The 17,665-nt window shown below is 51.7% G+C and overlaps 1 protein-coding gene across 5 annotated transcripts in view; it reads left to right on the forward strand.

The window, feature by feature from the left end:
* Inpp5a (inositol polyphosphate-5-phosphatase A) overlaps window positions 1-17,665 on the forward strand; it is a 176,052-nt gene that overhangs the window by 34,757 nt on the left and 123,630 nt on the right. For all 5 annotated transcript variants that reach the window (XM_077105551.1, XM_077105550.1, XM_077105553.1 and 2 more), the window contains exon 2: window positions 13,723-13,764. In XM_077105551.1, the coding sequence (XP_076961666.1) occupies window positions 13,723-13,764 (42 nt within the window). The remainder of the gene's footprint in view (window positions 1-13,722; window positions 13,765-17,665) is intronic.

Raw genomic sequence — 17,665 nt, forward strand, 5'->3', positions numbered from 1 at the left:
TTTTGGGCCTGGATCTGCATCTTGGGTGCCTGTTTTCTGGGCCTGCTGTGTGCATGGCTTTGATGTGTTTCACAAGGCTGGGGGCTGTCATGGCAGAGGTCTGCTTGCATATAGCGCTTGGTCTTGCTTTGTTCTACTGTGGTCCCTTGTGGCCAGCTGTCCAGGGTCTTTTCTGCTTTTGTACCCAATTTTGGTTGTCAGACTGTGGGCTTTTGAGCCTGGGTTCTGGTGTGGACCCAGAGTCCCAAGCCTTGTGCCCTGCACTCACTGGTTTTGTGATTTGAGGTACCTTGGTGAGCTCTTCTGAGATGTGGGTAGTCATGCTTAGTTTTCCATTAGTAATACTGCACAGATCTGACAGTGTAACTGTTTGTGGAACAGCACTCAGAGTCTCGGTGTCCTTTTTGATCTGAGGGTGCAGTCACTTATACATTTTCCTGCATGTGTGTCATTGGCCACAAGAACAAGATTTGGGAAGAGAAATAGTCCTGTGGGTATTTTGAGCTGAGCCAGGGCCAGGCCCCGTTGTCTTTAGAGCCTCCTGCAGAGTGCTCTGTCCCTATTCCTGTCACCTATGTTGGCTCTTCTCAACCTTGCAGGTAGGTATGCACAGTCAGTACACTAGCATGTCCACTGAGCTTTGCCCATGGCACTGGCCACTGGCTTCGGAAGCTGTTGGGCTAGGTGGGTGGATGCTAGAGGGCAGGGTCCTTGGGCAGCCTGGGTTTTGGGGAGGAAGAGCCTGGTTCCCTATGTGAAGAAGCAGCTCAGGGACAGGCGAGGAGAGGGGTGTGCAGGCTGCAGCGGGGGCGGGAGCGGGGTGGGGGTGGGGTGGGGGTGGGAGGGGGAAGGCCATGGTGTCTCTCTGTCCTAGAGAGGATGCACTGGGAAGATCTGTGCTTCTGGACAGTGCTGCCATGCAGAAAAGGGGCTCTGGGGGTCCTGACCTGCAGCAGTGAGAAGCAAGAGGTGGGGATGAGGGACAAGCTCTGTTCCCCAGAGTGTGCTGTCTGTGTCTGACAGTGCTGGCTTGACCTTTCCCTGCAGCTGTGCCTGAGTTCCCAGCCTGCCTGCTCCATCCCTCCTCTGCCAGGTGGGTTTCAAGGCTTGGGGATGGTGTCCCACACTCCTTTAGTGATTAACTGTATGAAGGAGAAAAGCAGGAAGTTTTAGCAAGTGTTTATTTTACAGGGGCCCTATTTTTAGACTTGTGTTATTTTGAACTTGGATTTTAAGATTTAAAAAGTCCTTTGAGGCTGGCGCATGCATGTCGCATGCATGTCTGATTGCTAGAGAATGGGTGTTTTCCTTCCTTCCTGGTCCTGGTTTTCCTGCTGCTGTGGGTGGCAACCTGAGCTGCCCTGCCCTGCCCAGGGAACCCTCAGGCTGCTCACCATCCCCCCAAAGAGGCTATAAAAGAGGCTGTAGGTGGTGCCTAGGCTGTCCCCACACAGGGTGCCACCCTCCTGCTCCGGGGGGGCTTTCCTTGCAGCTTCCAGGGGGAGTTTTCATGGAATAATCTTCCCAGAAGATTCCAAGGGCTGTGTCTGGCTGTGTGAGAGTGGCCTCTGTAGTCACCAGCAGTGGATTCTATTTGAGAAGAAAAACAAATCATATTGTCTTTGAGAACAGTTTCTGCTTAGCTGGGGCTTAGAAGTCTGGGAAAGGGCCTTAGAGATGTTAGAAGTACTGGGGTGTCACAGGAATGGAGCCCGTGCTGGGAAGCAGCCTGCAAGGCAAACTTCACTTCTGCAGAAGGGTGTGCTGTGGAGGGCCCACCAGTGCGATTGGGCGGGCAGCCTGCCTGTCTTTATCCTTGCCGCAGCACTGCCGCTTGCTCTGATAGGAGCAGCTCGGGGTTACCATCTGTGTGGTTGGCTAATTTTAAAATTGGGGCGGGAAAAGGGATGAGCTTTAGTTAAAACAGCTGCGATTGAATCTTACATCCCAATTAAGTCTAAATACTATATTCTGAAAATGGACACCACTGGTCTTTCTTTTTGTCATGAGACCATTGACTTCAGCCCTTTAATTTTCTATTCTTAAAGTCTTCTCCAGAATTTATATGATAATCTCAACATCTACTGAGGTTGAGAGAACTTAACAGTTGATACTTTTCTTTCTGTGCCTAGATTTGATCATTGGCACCTTGCTACACATTTACACATCTATTTGTCCAATGGTCTTTCTCGTTTTTGATGGATTTAAAAATAAATTGTAGCTGTGGGTACAGTTCCCTGAAATGCTTCACTGTGAATGGCATTAAATGGATCTGGCTTGGTGTGTTCAGTTTTTCCACCTGACAAATTTACATACAGTGAAACACACAGGTCTCCAGTGCATGCTTACTGAGCTCTGGCAAGTACAGGTTCCTGCTCACCCGACCTTCTGCCTGGGGTGTATGCCAGCCTCCGTACCTGTTGGGTCCTTGGCCTCTGCTGCCTATGGCTCGGGGGCATGCATTCTCTGTGAGGCTTCCAGCTCTCACCTGATGCCTTCGGGTTGGTGCCTATTTTCCCAGCAGGAGTGGCATGGTCCCTTGTAGGACTGATTTTGTGGTTATTCTGGGGGCGGGGGGCACACTGGGCTTGTTTGTTTTGGCTTTTCTGAGCAAGGAAGACTGGCATCCCTGTACTGTGAACATCTCCCTGTACTGTGACCCCACCTCTATGTGGAGTTGCAGTGTCCTGGGGGAGATGCGTGGCCTTATCAGAAGCAGCTAGAACTCTCCCGGTATGATTATAGCTTTTCTGTTTTACAGCACGGAGGTTTTGGCTGCTTCTCATCCTACTGATATTCGATCTTGGCTTTTCAATGCCAGCGATCTATTGGGTGTATGGTGGCATCTCCTTGGGATTTTGCTGGCCTTCGGTGACCATTGATGTCAGTGAGCATCTTTTCAGTGCTTACTGGCCACTCCTGTGCCTTGTGTTCTAGCAGAGTGTCTGCGTGCATCTCTGGTCTGTGTTCTCATCTGTGGCATTGGCCTTACTGTGGAATGGCCGGAGTTCCTCCTGTCACCAGCACACGAGTGACTCACGAGCCTCTCCCATGCTGGCCTTGTCATCTGGCACTGGGGTCTTGGTGCTCAGCACTCTTCAGGTGAGACTAGTCTCTGTGACCGGAGACTCTGCTTCCCCCAGGCATGAGCGCTGCTTCCCCGTGGAAACTCTGTGCTTCCGCCTTCTGCGCTTTGCTTTCCACACGGGACCTGAGGTTGTGGTTGAGGCTTATTTTTTCACATGGGCATCCAGCTATCTTGTCAGCATTTGTTGATAAGGTGTTTTCTCTTAATCAGTTTGTGGGGCTCCTTTGTGGAAGTCAAGGGGTACAGGCATCTCTTCTGCTCTGCGGGTCGAGTCTGGATGAGATGACTGTGGCTTCACGTAAGGCCGCAGGTCAGTGAGTGCTCAGTGGTCTCGAAGACTGCTCTGGACAACCTAGTATCCAGCATCTGTAGGAGCCTGCTGAGGTTAGGACCTGTGTTGCCTGAGTCTGGACATGAGTACGGGAGAGTCAGCAGCTGCCCAGTGCTGTCTTCTGATTCATGGTCAGGATGGATGATCACTTCACTTATTGAGGCTGTCTTTAACTTTGCCCATGAATATTTTATGGCTTTCAGTATGGCGGTTGTATAAGTCTTCTGTCTCATGTCGTGTAAGGGGCCTCCGTGTGTCCTGTCCTCTGCTAGACGCCTGTGTCTCCATGGCACTGCCAGGCCTGTGCTGTAACTGAGGGGAGAGCTGTCTTTACCAACAGTGAGTTCTCTGTGGGTCATGCAGGTGGAGCAGCCTTCTGGTGTTGCCCATGTTGCTGACAGGTTTTCCGGGGGAGTGCCCAGTGCCCTGCTGTGCCGGTTGAGAAGAGCCAGTGCCTGTTGCTTTGTGTTGACAAATTAGAGGGTTACCCTGACTACTGAGGCCAGCTGAGCCAGCCTTCCTGGATCAGGGTCTCCTCTAGCCCGGGCTATGTGGCCTAGGCAGGGTCTCTGGTTGGTGGCTCTGAGGCTTGCAGCAGGATGCCGCAGGGCCCCCTCCATGGCTCCCTGTCAACAGGCTGTTGGTGGGGACATGGCTGGCACATGTTCTGTGGGCTATTTTTACCTTCAGTGTATTCGTGACTGCACAGACATGACCGCCTTCTTTGTGAAAGGAAGCGGTTGTCCATGGGGACAAGTGTGTCCCGGGCAGGATTTCCTGAGGAATCCACAGCACCGCCCTGGCCACTGCACGAGGCTGGAGGCCCGGGCCACTTTGGTGTAGGGATCCTGAGCACTTGTTCACTTCGAATGGCTTGTGCTTAAAGTTTTAGGGAAGAGTGAGTGTAGAGAGCCTGCTGCAGTCTGCTGTGCCCTGGGTCCCGCCCCCAGCATCGAGGATGTGGTCTCCCACAGCTGGGGCTTGTGGTTTGGCCCAGGTCTGCCCTGAGCCAGGGCTCCTGCCCGGTCTTGACCTGACCCATCCTCTTCCTGTTAGGAGATAGTGCTGACCTGCTGAGGGAGAGCTGCTGGACACGCCCAGCTGTGTGTGCCCAGTGGGCCCACAGGCTGCTTGGGTGGCTCCTGGTACCTTCCCTCTGTGAGGGTGCATCAGTCCTTGAGGTGGCAGGGATGGTGGGGCTGCAGAAGGCACTGGAAGGCAGGGGCCAGAACATGGGGCTTCTGGGCCCCACCTAAGAGTCCCAGGTGGCCAGCAAGGAGGGTGTAGTGCCTGGGGCATGATGTCATCAGGGGCTGTTGGTCCTGCTGGGTGGGTCGTGCAGCAATTACCCTTCTTGCCTGATTAGGTATCAGCTCCTCTTGTCAGCTAGACCCACATGCTCACCTGCCATCCTGGGCTGTGCCAGCCCAACCTCATGCCAGGGGCTGCAGAGGGTCAGTCTGGGGTCAAAGTGCCTTCCCCCTCCTCCTGGGGGCTTCCCTCAGGTGGGATGGAATTGCACAGTCCTGATTGTTGGCTTCACGGGAGGTGCCTGCTGCCAGCAGGATTGGTGGAACTGTACATTTCTAGTTACTGTGTGTCCTAAGGTCATCTGCATTTCCTGCCTCCAGGCCCTGGAGGCAAGGGTGAGTGTGGGAGAGATGGTCTTTCTGTGCCTCCTTCATGGACCCTGTTGGCTTCTAGTCTTGGGGAGCAGGCAGAGGTGGCCTGGACCCCAGAGGAGGCTCTCCGCCCCCCAGGTGCAGGGCAAAGAATGGGTGGGGGTTGGGGGTGTGTGAGGCCTTGGCAGTGACATGCTCATCTCCACCTGGGGCAGATCTGGAGCGATCTCGGTGGGGAGTCACAGAGCAGGATGCAACAGAGTGCATTGTTCACATCTCCAAGAAAGGAAAGGATCTCAGAAATTCCAAGTTTGCAGTGTGGCTGCCAGAAATGCAGTGGTTGTGACTGCTGCCCTGTGCTGCAGTGAGGGCTCTGGTGCTGGTCCAGTGCTCTAGGGGCTAGTGCCACCTTATAGGGAGAGTGCACTGCCATCTGCCACCAAGGGGCCAGAGCCTTTCCAGAGCCCCACCTGAGAATCACAATTTGAATCTGGGCTTCCCCTCTGTCCTGTTCTCATGGTTCCTTCTTTGTTCTCTGGCCTTAGTCTTTTTTTTTTTTTTTTTAATATTTTTTAAAGTTATACACGGGCACAATATCTTTATTTTGTTTATTTATTTTTATGTAGTGCTGAGGATCGAACCCAGGGTCTCACACGTTCGAGGCGAGCACTCTACCACTGAGCCACAACCCCAGCCCCATGGCCTTAGTCTTTATCTAAAACACAGGCCCCACTCCGTGGCTTCAGGGTGACAAGTGTGTCTGCATGAGCGGGTGGTGTGTGGCACAGGTGGGTGTGGAGTCTGGGGAGGTGGGTGCTGCCTGGCCGTGCAGACCTTTGTGAGATGGGTCTTTGCCCAGCTTCTATGTTTGTTCTTTCTTTTTTGATTTTTGAGTGTTCTTCAAATATTTCCAACCATTTTGGAACTTGCTTTTTGGTTTTGCCATGCAAAAATTCTTACGGCAGTAAAACTTACTCTTCCTAGAAGTTGTGTTTGGACTTTGAGGTGCAGATCATCCACCTGAACCTCAGCCTCAGCCTGCCTAGTCACTGGCTGGGTCGCCTTTGCCTCTCAGGACAGCAGGGTTTCCCCGCTAGACTCAGTCTCTTCGCCTCTTTCAGGAATGCTCAAAGTTTTCTTCTTAGAAAGTTTCACATGAGAAGAAATTCATTCCTAACTCTCTGTGCTGCCATTGTAAGTAGGGCTTTCTTTTCCAACATGTCTCTGACTGCTACTGTTGGTTCATCGGTGGCTGTTGATTTTCTAACCTGCTTTTCCCTCTTAATTCTTCACTGTGGGCTTTGGTTTCATTACTTGCTCTGTGGGGTTCAGATGTGCTGTCCTGCCACCTGTGTTCGGGTAGGTTAAGTTCTTTCCCTCTTGAGGTTCTGCCCCCCAGTTCTTTTTAGTCATACATGACAGGGTGTATTTTGACATATTATACATACATGGAATATAACTTCCCATTCTTGTGGTTGTGCCTGATGTGGAGTTAACTGGTTGTGAATTCACCTATGAACACAGGAAAGTTGTGCCCAATTCATTCTGTTGTCTTTCGTATTCCCATTCCCCCTCCCTTCCCGTCATTCTCTTTTGTCTAGTCCTTGAACTTCTCTTCTCCCCACTCCTTATTGTGTTAGCATCTGCATATCAGAGAGAATATTTGACCCTTGTTTTTTTTGGGAGGGAATTGGCTTATTTCACTTAGTGTGATAGTCTGTAGTTCCATCCATTTACTGGCAAATGCCATAAAATCATTCTTCTTTATTTTTTTGTATATATGCACCACATTTTCTTTATCCATTCATCTGTTGAAGGACACCTAGGTTGGATCCATAGTTTGGCTATTGTGAATTTAGCTGCTGTAAGCATTGAGGTAGCTGTGGTACTGTAGTATATACTGATTTTAAGTCCTTTGGGTATATACTGAGGAGTGGGATAACTGGGTCAAATGGTGGTTCCATTCCAAGTTTTCTGAGGAATCTCCATACTTTTTTCCGGAGTGGTTGCATCAATTTGCAGTCCCAACAGCTATGTGTGAGTGAACCTTTTTCCCCACATCCTCGCCAACATTATTGTTACTTATCTTTTTAATGATTGCCATTGACTGGAGTGAGATGGAATCTCAGTGTAGTTTTAATTTGCATTTCTCTAACTCTTAGAGATGTTGAATATTTTTTCATGTGTTTGTTGTCCAGTTGTATTTCTTCTTCTGTGAAGTGCCTGTTCAGTTTTTTTTGTCCATTTATTAACTGGGATTTTTTTTGTGTGTATGTGTGAAGTTTTTTGAGTTCTTTATATACCCTGGAGATTAATGTCTATCTGAGGTGCAGCTGGCTAAGATTTTCTCCCTTTCCGTAGGCTCTCTTGATCGTTTCCTTTGCTGTGAACAAGATTTTTATTTTGAAACCACTCCATTTATTGATTCTTGATCTCACTTCTTACGCTTCAGGAGTCTTGTTGAGGAATTTGGTTCCTAAGGTGGCATGATGGAGATTTGAGCTTCCTTTTTCTTCTAGTAGACACAAAGTCTCTGGTCTAATGCTTGGGTCCTTGGTCCACTTTGAGCTGGGTTTTGTGCAGGGTGAGAGATATGGGTTTAATCTCGTTTTGCTACATATAGATGTTCAGTTTTCTCAGCACCATTTGTTGAAGAGGCTGTCTTTTCTCAATGTGTGTTTATGGTGCCTTTGTGTAGTATGAAATAACTATATTTATGTGGGTTTGTCTTTGTGTCCTCTATTCTGTACCATTGGTCTTCATGTCTATTTTGGGGCCAGTCCATGCTGTTTTTGTTACTATAGCTCTGTAGTATAATTTAAGGTCATATATTGTAATGCCTGCTGCTTTGCTTTTTCTCACTAAGGATTGCTTTGGGTATTCTGGGCCTTTTATTTTTCCAAATGAATTTCGTGACTGCCTTTTCTATTTCAATGAAGAATGTCATTGGGGATTTAGTAGGAATTGCATTAAATCTGTATAGCTCTTTTGGTAGTATGGGCGTTTTGATTTTCTTCTGGTCTCATTCCTGCTCCTGTGGGTGCAAGGTTAAGTAGTTCTGCAAAGAACAGGCGTCTGGGTCTTCTTGCGACTTAAGTGTGGTGGCTTTAGGACAAGGGTACATACTTGTGGTTTGTAACACTTCTAACACATGTGCTATACACCAGAGTTGTTGGCTATGAAACACGAAGCATAAAAGTAAATGAACCCCAAATGCTGAAACATATGGCTCTGCCATACTGTAGGAATGTGGGAAGGATAGATATGAATCCAAGTATTAATGAATGAAAAATAAGAGAGAGAGAGAAAAAAAAGAACAACAGTAGGTTCGGGAATTACCAAAGTTGTTTGTTTGAAAACATGAATAGCAAATATTGGACAAGGCTAACTGAGAGGACAAGGGAACAGACTGCTCAGGAGCAGTGTTGGGACAACATGGGGAGATTGTGGGCTAATATTGCGGTAAAGTTTTAAATTAGGTCTTTACCATGATAGTTACCCCAAAACAAAATCCAGCAGGGGCGAGCACGTTCAGGACGTCTGCCCACATGTGCTCGTGTGCTGACGCTGTCAGGCCGGCTTCCCGGTTGTCATGTACCATGTATATTCAAGCTGTGCTATGTAACTAGCAAGTTTCTGAGCTTCTTTTTCTGTGGGGGGCTTTGTCTTTGCCCAGCTGGTCCCTGTGGGGTGCCTGGGGCTACAGTAACTAGTGGTGGGTGGGCTGTGATCTTCCTGGAGCCCAGGGGAGGGCAGGATCTGTCTTGCACTGCCTACGTCCAGCCTATGATCTTCATCTCCAGAAGGGTCATCTGGTAGGGTCAGGCCTGCCCAGGACATCTGTGTCTCTAAGGCCTGCTGAGGATGATGTTGGTCAGATGTGCAGTGTCCTGTTGGAGTACAGGAGTTTGCTTTGCCCTGTCCAGAGCCCAGCACTCGTGGGGAGGGCTGTGCTGTGTGTACGAGTGTGCCCAGTGGACCTCCTGTTGCCTCGGCCTGCACACCGACCTGGAACCCTGTCTATCATGGAAGAGCTTGTCACTGGACACTCATCACCACTTCTGTATATTAGGCTCCAGCCCTCCTCCTTTCTTATGTGCATTTTGACTTGTTGATTTTTCTTCTCCCTGAAAAAGTTCTAAACCTTGCTTGCAGTGTGCGGATCTGTTATTTGTCTGAGAAGCATTCCTTTCTGATTTACTTCGGAAGGGCACTTTTCCTGTGTGTGTAATTCTGGTTTGGTGCTTTATTTTTTATTTTGCCACTTGAAATGCTTCATTGCCTTCTTGCTTGCATGTTCAGAAGCTGACTATAGTTCTTGTCATTGTCCTCCACAGCTAAGGAATGTTCTTTTCTGGCTTCTCTCTGGACTTTTCTGTCAGTGGCCCTCTGCAGGTGAACATGCTGGGCTAGGTGTGGACTTGCTCCTGTTTATCCTGCACAGGGCTCTCTGAGCTTCCTGGATCTGTGGTTTGGTGGCTCATTAATTTTAGAAAATTCCCAGCCATTGCTGCGTGAAATACTCCTGCTGTGCTTTCTGTCTGGTTCTTCAGTTGTGCTGTTTGTCCTTTGGAAGTCGCCCCCACAGTGGTGGGTCTTCAGCTGCTCCTGAAGGATGCCTGGGGGCAGAGACTGTCATGAAAGCACTGGCACGGGCACTTTTCCTTTGGTCTTGGCAGAAGTGCCCCCCCAGCCCGTGCAAAGTGTGTGTGTGTGTGTGTGCGCACACACGCACTGGTACATGGGTCTGCTTGCTGCTGTGCATCCAGGGTGCAGGTGGTGGCTGCTGTGCTTGCCTTGCTGCCCCTGAGCTTCTCATCCCCTCTCCCTGCAGGTCTTGGAGATGACCTAAGCGTGCGTGGGTGGCATGGCTCGGGCTGGCAGCCTGCAGCTCGCGTCACTCCACAGGTGCTGGGAGCGAATGTGCCCATGCTGCTCAGTGGGACATTGTGGTCACTATTCAGATCCTCACATTTTGGTCTAGGGTGTGAAGCAAATGCAGGATGGTGTAACTTCAGTTGCGGATTTCAAGAAATCGCACATTTCCCCCTCACATGTAGGGGTGGCTGGGGGGCATGACGGGAGGGCTCTGGGGCATCATCTTGACACAGTTTTGAAGAACAGTGTCCTCCTCTGTGTGCTGGATCAGGTGGGTCTCCTGTTCATTTCCAGCGTGCTGTCCTTTGGGCGAGCGTTTCAAGGTTTCATGGTGTGTGTGGTTTTGGCTGGGCCCTAGGTGTCTTTTGCCTCAGTTGGTTGGGCTTATAGGACCTCCCCTTCTTATTGGTGGGCTTGGACACCCCCTTTATAAAACAAGAATAACACGCAGTAGTGACTGTGAAACAGCTCCACAGGAACGGAGTTTGACCAGTAGCCTGGTTGGTGAGGACCCCAGTGACTGCCTTTCCCTCCTGTGCCCAGGGACCTTCTTCTTCCGTCTTAACATCTGCACTTGAAGGCGAGGAGTGCTGGTCCTTGGGAGCGGTGCAGTGTTCGCTGGTTTGTGTGTTCATGGTCAGGGTATGTGACCTGTGAGATAAAGACATCAGTCTCACCTCTTACAGGTTTCCTACTGAAGTAGGATAATTTTTTGAAGATCTTTTTTTTTTCTTTCCCTTAAAGAATAGCATTATAGAAAAATATACCCCCTCTCCCCAAATCTCACCACCCAGAAAGAATCACCATCTGTGTGTGATAGCTGTCAGTGCAGAGGGCGGGTTGCCGGATTTCCTGATGGCGTTGAAGGTTGGAGACAGTCCTGTTGGAAGAGGTGCTCAGTTGGAACTGAAGGCACTTCTGAATCTGAGAAAATTGTTAATAGGAGCAAGAGATGTGATATCCTTGCAGGTTTTCTAAGGATGAGAACACATCTCGAGCTGTGAACTAGTTTAGACCACGAGCATGGACAGCCTGCCTGTTTTGAAAGACAGCTGCTGTCAGGCAGCCTCCCCTTCCTGATGTGATGGCTGTTACTTGCTTTGGTCAGGCTGTGGCAGCTGGCTCTGCGGGCTCCTCACCCGCCCTGTGGCTGGCCTCAGCTGTGTCCGTGGCACAGTGCTGGAGGCACGGCTGCTGAGTTCTGCAGCACTTGCCCCATCCTCTGCCTGGGTTTCTTTGCCGCCTCTTTTCGTTGGTTCTTTTGGATGCCCCTTCTCTGCAGGCCTGTGGGTTCCTTTCCTTCTAGGGAATGTGTGTGCTCTGTCTTGACTTTGTCTCCCATGGTTTGTGCTGCCCTGCATCCTGAGCATCATCATGGTCCCTTCCCTCTAGACTCCCTGCCCACTTGGCTGCCCTTCCTGGCAAGGTGTGAGGCTGTACCAGTTACTAGGCTTGCCCGTGCCCTCACCATCTTTGCCCCAGCCCCAGAACTGGGTGGTGGTTGAAGAAGTTGTTCTTGTTTTATTGACTCTTAGAATTATCCCTACTGTGTACTGTGGGGTATGAGGCTGGGAGGGAAATGTCCAGTTAGTTTTGCCAGTTCCTGAGCCCCTGACCCCCCTAGCAAAGGCATGGGAGGAATAGGAGGTGGCTTACCCACGCCTGCTGGACGGGTGGTTTAGGATTGGCTGGATGGAAGTCTTGGTGACTGGTGGAGGAGATGGCCTCTGCTGGACCCAAGAGCAGCACAGGCCCCCTGGGACTCTGAGGAGAGAACATGCAGAGAGTAGAGAGCTGGCCCCAGAACTAGCAGGGAATGGAGAGAGAGGGTCAGGAGCTAAGGCCTGGTGCAGGCTGGGGGAGCTTTGTCTTTTGCCAAGGTGGGGTGGGAGGCAGTGGAGGGTTGGTGGGCTTGTGCCTGCCAGGAGTTACCCTGGCTGCAGTGTGGGGCATAGACTGGAAGGGGCAAGGCAAAAGCAGGAGACCCCTTCTGAGGAAGAAAGCCAGGGCCGCAGACCCACCTGGCAGGCGTGGGCAGTCGTGTGTATCCTGATGGTGGAGGAACAGATGTAGCTGGCTGTGGCCTGCATGTTGGGAGAGAGCTTGGACAAGTTGCAGCCTCTGAGTTGGAAGAGGAGGGTCACCTCCCTGGAGGCCGGCCTCTGTGTGGGGAGTAGGGGTGTAGGAATGTGAACAGCAGAGTGTGAGTGGGCAGTGTGTGTGAGAAGGGCTCTGGGTGGGGACAGGACCATGCGAGGAGGAGCTCTGCGTGGTGCTGGGGGCTTCGCAGTCGAGTTCTATAACTTGTGCTTCCAGTTCTATAACTTGTGCTTCCCTTGCTCTTGCTTAGCTTGCCCTGCCCTGAGGCGTGGCTCCTTCCTTCCCCTGCAGGGCCTTAGTCCTCTGCTTCGGAGTCTCCAGGCCTCCTGGCATGCACTCCCAGCCCCTCGAGGGCTGGTGTGGGTCATTGGCTCCTGGGACAGCAGCTCTGGAGAAGACTGCTATGGAAGTACTACCTCCAGTCGCTCCCGCTGTGGCATCTCAGGTTTCAGAAGACCAGTGCACATATTTTGCCCTTCACCTTGGAGCCCTGTTGCTGGCTGCCCTTGAAGAACTCACCTGGGTGGGCTCTCTGTTGGTGGCAGTCCCTGGGAAGGCACTACTGGGCTTTCCCCGTGACCAGATCAGGACCTGGTATAGGGGTTGATATTTGTTTCAAAAAGTGAGTCCTGCCTTTAATTGCTGAGGGCTTTGGAGTGAGCATTTGGTTGATGTGGAGGCCAGGTGCAGAGGTCCAGGCAGGGGCTGAGTCCCTGCAGCATGGCTTCTGGTTGATAGGGACTCTGCCTGGGCTCAGAGGAGCATGAGGCCTAAGGGCCAGACCTGCCAAGAAGTCTTCCACCATTGTCCACACTTTGCATGTCCATTAGGTCTGTGAACATTTGGGTTGTGTCCACCTTCTGACCATTGGATTGTGCTGCTGACAACATGCATGTGTGGTTTCTGTGTGGACTGTTTCCACTTGTCAAGTGCACACCTGGGTGGATTGCTGGCCAGATGGTACTCTGGGTTTAGCATTTCAAGGGGCCACCAGTCTGTTCCTTGCAGCAGTGTGGACAGGCTCTGCCTCCTGGCACCGTTGCCGGCTCTATTCTAGCGTCCCAGCAGGTGTGTAAGCACCTGGTTCTCTGTTTTCTCCATGGCTGGTGATTGAGCCTCTGCTTGGCCATTCTGTTCAGATCCTTGCAGGCTCCAGTTTGTCCTTTAGATGTCTTGCTGTGGCCACTGGGGAGGCTGACGCAGGAGGACTGAGGGTTCAAGGCCAGCCTAGTCAATTTAGCAAGACCCTTTCTTAAACGTTTATCCGTATCTGTATCTGTATATCTAACTCACTTGGGTGCAGCTCAGTGGTAGAGCACTCGTGTCACCTGCATGGGCCTGGGCTTGGTCCCTAGCACCACACACACAAGAAGCCCTAGCTGGCAAGGGGAGGGTGCACCTGGTGGGGAAGCAGTGTGGTGCTGTTGGCGTCACCAGTGGTGGCTTCTGGGGCACCCAGGGGACAGCTCAGCCCAGGCCCCTGCGGTCTGGCTGTGGGTGCTCAGAGGTCTGCCCGTAGGGGCCAAGGTGTCAGACTTTGGGCCCCCAGTGGCAGGGAGCATTGTTTTCATTTTCCTTATTGCTGTTAAGACACATTGCATTCGGCACCTCAGGTGTTTTTAAGTATGCAGGCTCTTTGGGCCAGTGTCTGTGGTCTGACTGACTTTTCTTTCTTTTTTTTTTTTTTTTACCTTAACTTGCAGCCAGAAAACCTGCAGAAGAACTGGCTTCGTGAATTTTACCAGGTAAGAGCTGCAGCGGGTGTTTCTTTAGAGTGAGCGCTCTGCGGCGAGCTTTCTAGAGGGCTACAGTGTGTCTGCATGGAGTGCAGGCCTGGCTACCTGGCTTGGCCTAGCGGTGCTGAGCAGCATGGGCTTCCTGTCTGTTTCAAAAGTAGTGCCTGTCACCATTCCTTGGGCAGCCAGGCCCAGGTCCTCCTCAGGGCTTGCTATTCATATCTTGACTCCCGCCCAGCCTGGGATTCCTTCTTGCAGTTGGGGGTGAGCACTGTCACTTCTCAGAAGGGTCCTGCGGCTGTGGTGAGAGGCCTGGACAGAGGTGTCTGTGGGTCTGGGCAGAGGTGTTCAGGGTGGTGCTGTTAGCTGAGGTGCGGATCCCCCAGTTGACCACTGGCTGAAGGGTTATTGAGCACCTGTTCTCTTAAGTTCTATCTCATGCCTGAAGATGCTTTGAAGAGACAAGCAGGGGCATCTAGCAGTGTGCATTCTAATAAAGGGAATGGGAGATGGACATGGCAAGGAGCCATGGGGTCCTGTGGTTTGCCCTGGGTGGGCAGCAGGAGAACTTCCCCAAGGCTGGACCCAGGGAGAGAAGGGCCGAGTAGCCAAGTGGGTGCTAGGGTAGGGAGGGTAGTAGTCGACCCCATGTGGTGAGCACAGTGCTCTTCTGTCTGCTGTCTGTGGCAGGGTAAAACCTGGACATGGGTTGGCTTCCCAGTTTCTCTTAGCTGCAAATGGATGGAGTGGGACCCAGAAGGCCTGTGGAGGCAGAGGTGTAGGATGAAAATGGGCCCCAGGACACCTGGTGCAAACAGCCAGTGGTTCCAGAAAAAGGGTGCTAGAGATGGGGGACAGGTTGGCAGATCCAGGAAGACTCAGATACGAAGCGGGGAGGCGTGTGTCAGAGGAGGTTTCAGGTGTGGGCGTTGGGAATTCTTTTGTTAGGGTAGGGCCTGTTGTCAGTGGAGCAGGTGAGATCTTGACCTTTCCTGCAGGATAATGGGTTCTGTGGCATGTGGGTGGAGTGGGATGTGCCGGGGGATTGTCTAATTTCTTGTGTTGGGGGTAGTCACTCTGGAGGGCACTGACCTGCCTCATTCTGTCTGTGCCGTCCCTGGAGGCTGATTCATGCCCTCAGGTGAGACAGGAGGCACAAATGCCTAGGGATTCTCAGGGCAGTGGGGAGCCAGCTATGCAGGTGGTGGTGCCACTCTGTTGGCTGTGAATCAGTCCAGGGCAAGACAGGATGATGCCCTTTGTCGGAAATCTGGAGAGGCAGGTGGGAGGCAGTGGGCCACAGTGAAGGGGAGGCTGTGTCAGTGTGGTGATCTGGGATGGAGGGACCTGTGTGGCTGTTGGCACCTGAGCTGCAGAGAGAGCCTCCATCCCCTGGGTCTTTTCATCTGCCCACTGTACCATGACTGGGTACTGGTTAGGGGCCAGGACCCCCTATGCTGTCCCCTAGATGTTCAGCTGGGTGGGAGATATGGCCTCCTTTTGTAGGTGGTAGGGAACAAGTCCCTCTTCAGGTGGGGACTTGGCTCTTGCAGCCCCAGGTCAGGGCCCTGTGGTCCCCTGTGGAACCTGGAGCCTGGAGGACCCCCAGCCACCTAGTCTTCACTAGAGGAGGCACTGGGTGGTACCTGGTCTGCTGAAGAAAGTGGAGCGTGGAGGAGAAGAAAGCACGGACACCTGCCAGGCAGGGCCAGGGCCAGCCACGTCACAGGGTCTGGGCTGTTGTCTTGGAAGTCTCCCTAGTAGGCCTGGGCGGAGGCAGGAAGCTGTCTGAGACACACACCGACAGCCTCGTGGCCCATTCTGTGTGTCACTGACTCGTCTGTTCTGGGTGTGATCCTCCCCGCCCTCGGTGCTGCTCCAAGGACCCTGATGGTTCACGAGGCTTCTCCTGCGGCTGTGTTGCTGGCTGTGCCCTTGTACACATCTTGGTGTCTAAGTTGTCAGGCCAGGAACCTGTGCCCCACCAGAATGGGAGGGAGATGGGAATGAGTGGAGAGCCCACGTCTGCATTGAGGATGAAGGGCTCATCTTTGGGAACAGGGGAGTGTGGGAGCTGGAGTAGCCATGGCAGTGTGTCTGTGCAAGTGCAGCATTACCCAGCAGCCCACAGTGAAGTTGAGAGTTGTCACCTCAGTCCACTAGTTCACTCAGACCTCACAAATGGCACATCTCAGAGGTGCCATGATCATCATTATTCCCTGGCCCTTGGAGTGCCTCTCCCCTTCCCTGGAGAGGCTGAGACTGGAGGGTGGAGGAGCCCCCCGCCTTGCTGGTGCGGTGGGGTGGAAGGACAGGTGACTTTCTCACTGACCGTGTCTCAGGGCAGGCCTGTCTGCCTTGCTCAGGACTGGTCCAGGCTTCTGATGGCTGGCACATGGTGTGTGCTCAGCACTTGTCTGCTGAGAGCCTTCTGAATGAGTTAAACAAAGCAGAAAAGTGTCGACTCAGTTTTCTCTGCTTGCCCCTTCCAACTTGTTCTCTCTACGTCTGGCTGTACCTCCCATAGGTGGGTCAGAGATGTGTGTTTTCATAGCTCCTTCTCTCTTGTCCATGCAGTATCCCTGTTTTTAGTAAATTGGAGATGTCTTTCTATGTAGACGGTATCCAATCTATTCACAAACCCTTTTTCTATATATATACTTTGGTCACATTTTTTATTTTTGTCCTGTGCCCTTTGGTATATAGCCACCCTAGTCGCATCAGCTTGTTGAGGTGGTGATGAGTCCTCCCCTTTTAGCAGTTCAGATAGCCATCCTGATGATCAGCCGTGCTTGGTAAGGCCTTTCCAGCTCAGTTGAAGTTTGTCATCTTTCCAGGTCTTGATTAAAATCAAGTTGCTAGGCTGGGAGTGATGAATTGCAAACTCTGAGCAGCAGCTTATAATAATTATTCCAGAAAAAAAAACACAACAACACAGATAGGTCTCAAATTGACTCAGAACAAACTTGTGACGCTGACAGAGCCTTTTGCGATATTTATCAGGCACTCCTGTGTAAAAACCCTTCCTGTATAACCCCCAGCTTTACTTACTTTTTGGAGAACTAACACAATGTACCTCTCAAGTGAAAGAAGCATTGTCTTATTTTTTAAATGTCCATGTATGACTGAGTTTTAAGACCAACGTGGTCAAATTGATCTTCTTCCTATCTGCTGTTAGAGTCAACTGAGATTTGTCAGGGATCACTTTTGGGAACTTGTGTGGCGCATGCCCCAAGGAGGGACCTCCTTTCCTCCCTTCTCAGTCAGCTCCCCACAGGCCTTGCAGATCTGCCTTGCCTGGATCCAACAGAACACCCCTGGCCTCCCTTGTTCACCTGCCAGCTGTTGGCAGCTCCCAGGTGTTGCTCTTGGCAGGTCCTCCTACACCCCTCTGTTGCTATGGCATGGTATGGCTCCTGTGTTCTGTCCTTGGGTCTGGACTGGGTCTGGCCCAGCCTGGACATTGTGTTCAACCTTCTGTGGACATGTCATGCTCTTCTTGGACCCACTCCCAGGAGAGGTGTGCTTAAAGCAGGAAGATACTTCAGGGTCAGGGTGCTGTGCCGAGCCAGCTGGTGCATCCCCAGTCCCACTCTGCTCCTTGAGGCAGGGCAGGGCCTGAGACCACCTGGGTAGCTCACTCTCACTGTAGGGTGCAGATGTTGGTAGTCTTTACTGCTCTTTACTGGTAGCATGGGGTGGGGCTTGGGAGCCATGTGGCATAGTGGAGGAGATCTGAGAGTGGCCTGGGCTGGGATTAGTGCCCCTGTAAGAGCCTCCTGAGAACACAGCGCAAGGCCTGTCTGCGAGATAGGAATGGCCTCATCCGTACCAAATGGTCTGGCACTTTGCCTGGACTTCCAGTTCCAGAACTGTAGGAGATAAGTCTTCGTGTGAGTGTCTGTGTTAC

The sequence above is a fragment of the Callospermophilus lateralis genome, chromosome 15, assembly GCF_048772815.1.
Source record: "Callospermophilus lateralis isolate mCalLat2 chromosome 15, mCalLat2.hap1, whole genome shotgun sequence".
Lineage (NCBI taxonomy): Eukaryota > Metazoa > Chordata > Mammalia > Rodentia > Sciuridae > Callospermophilus > Callospermophilus lateralis.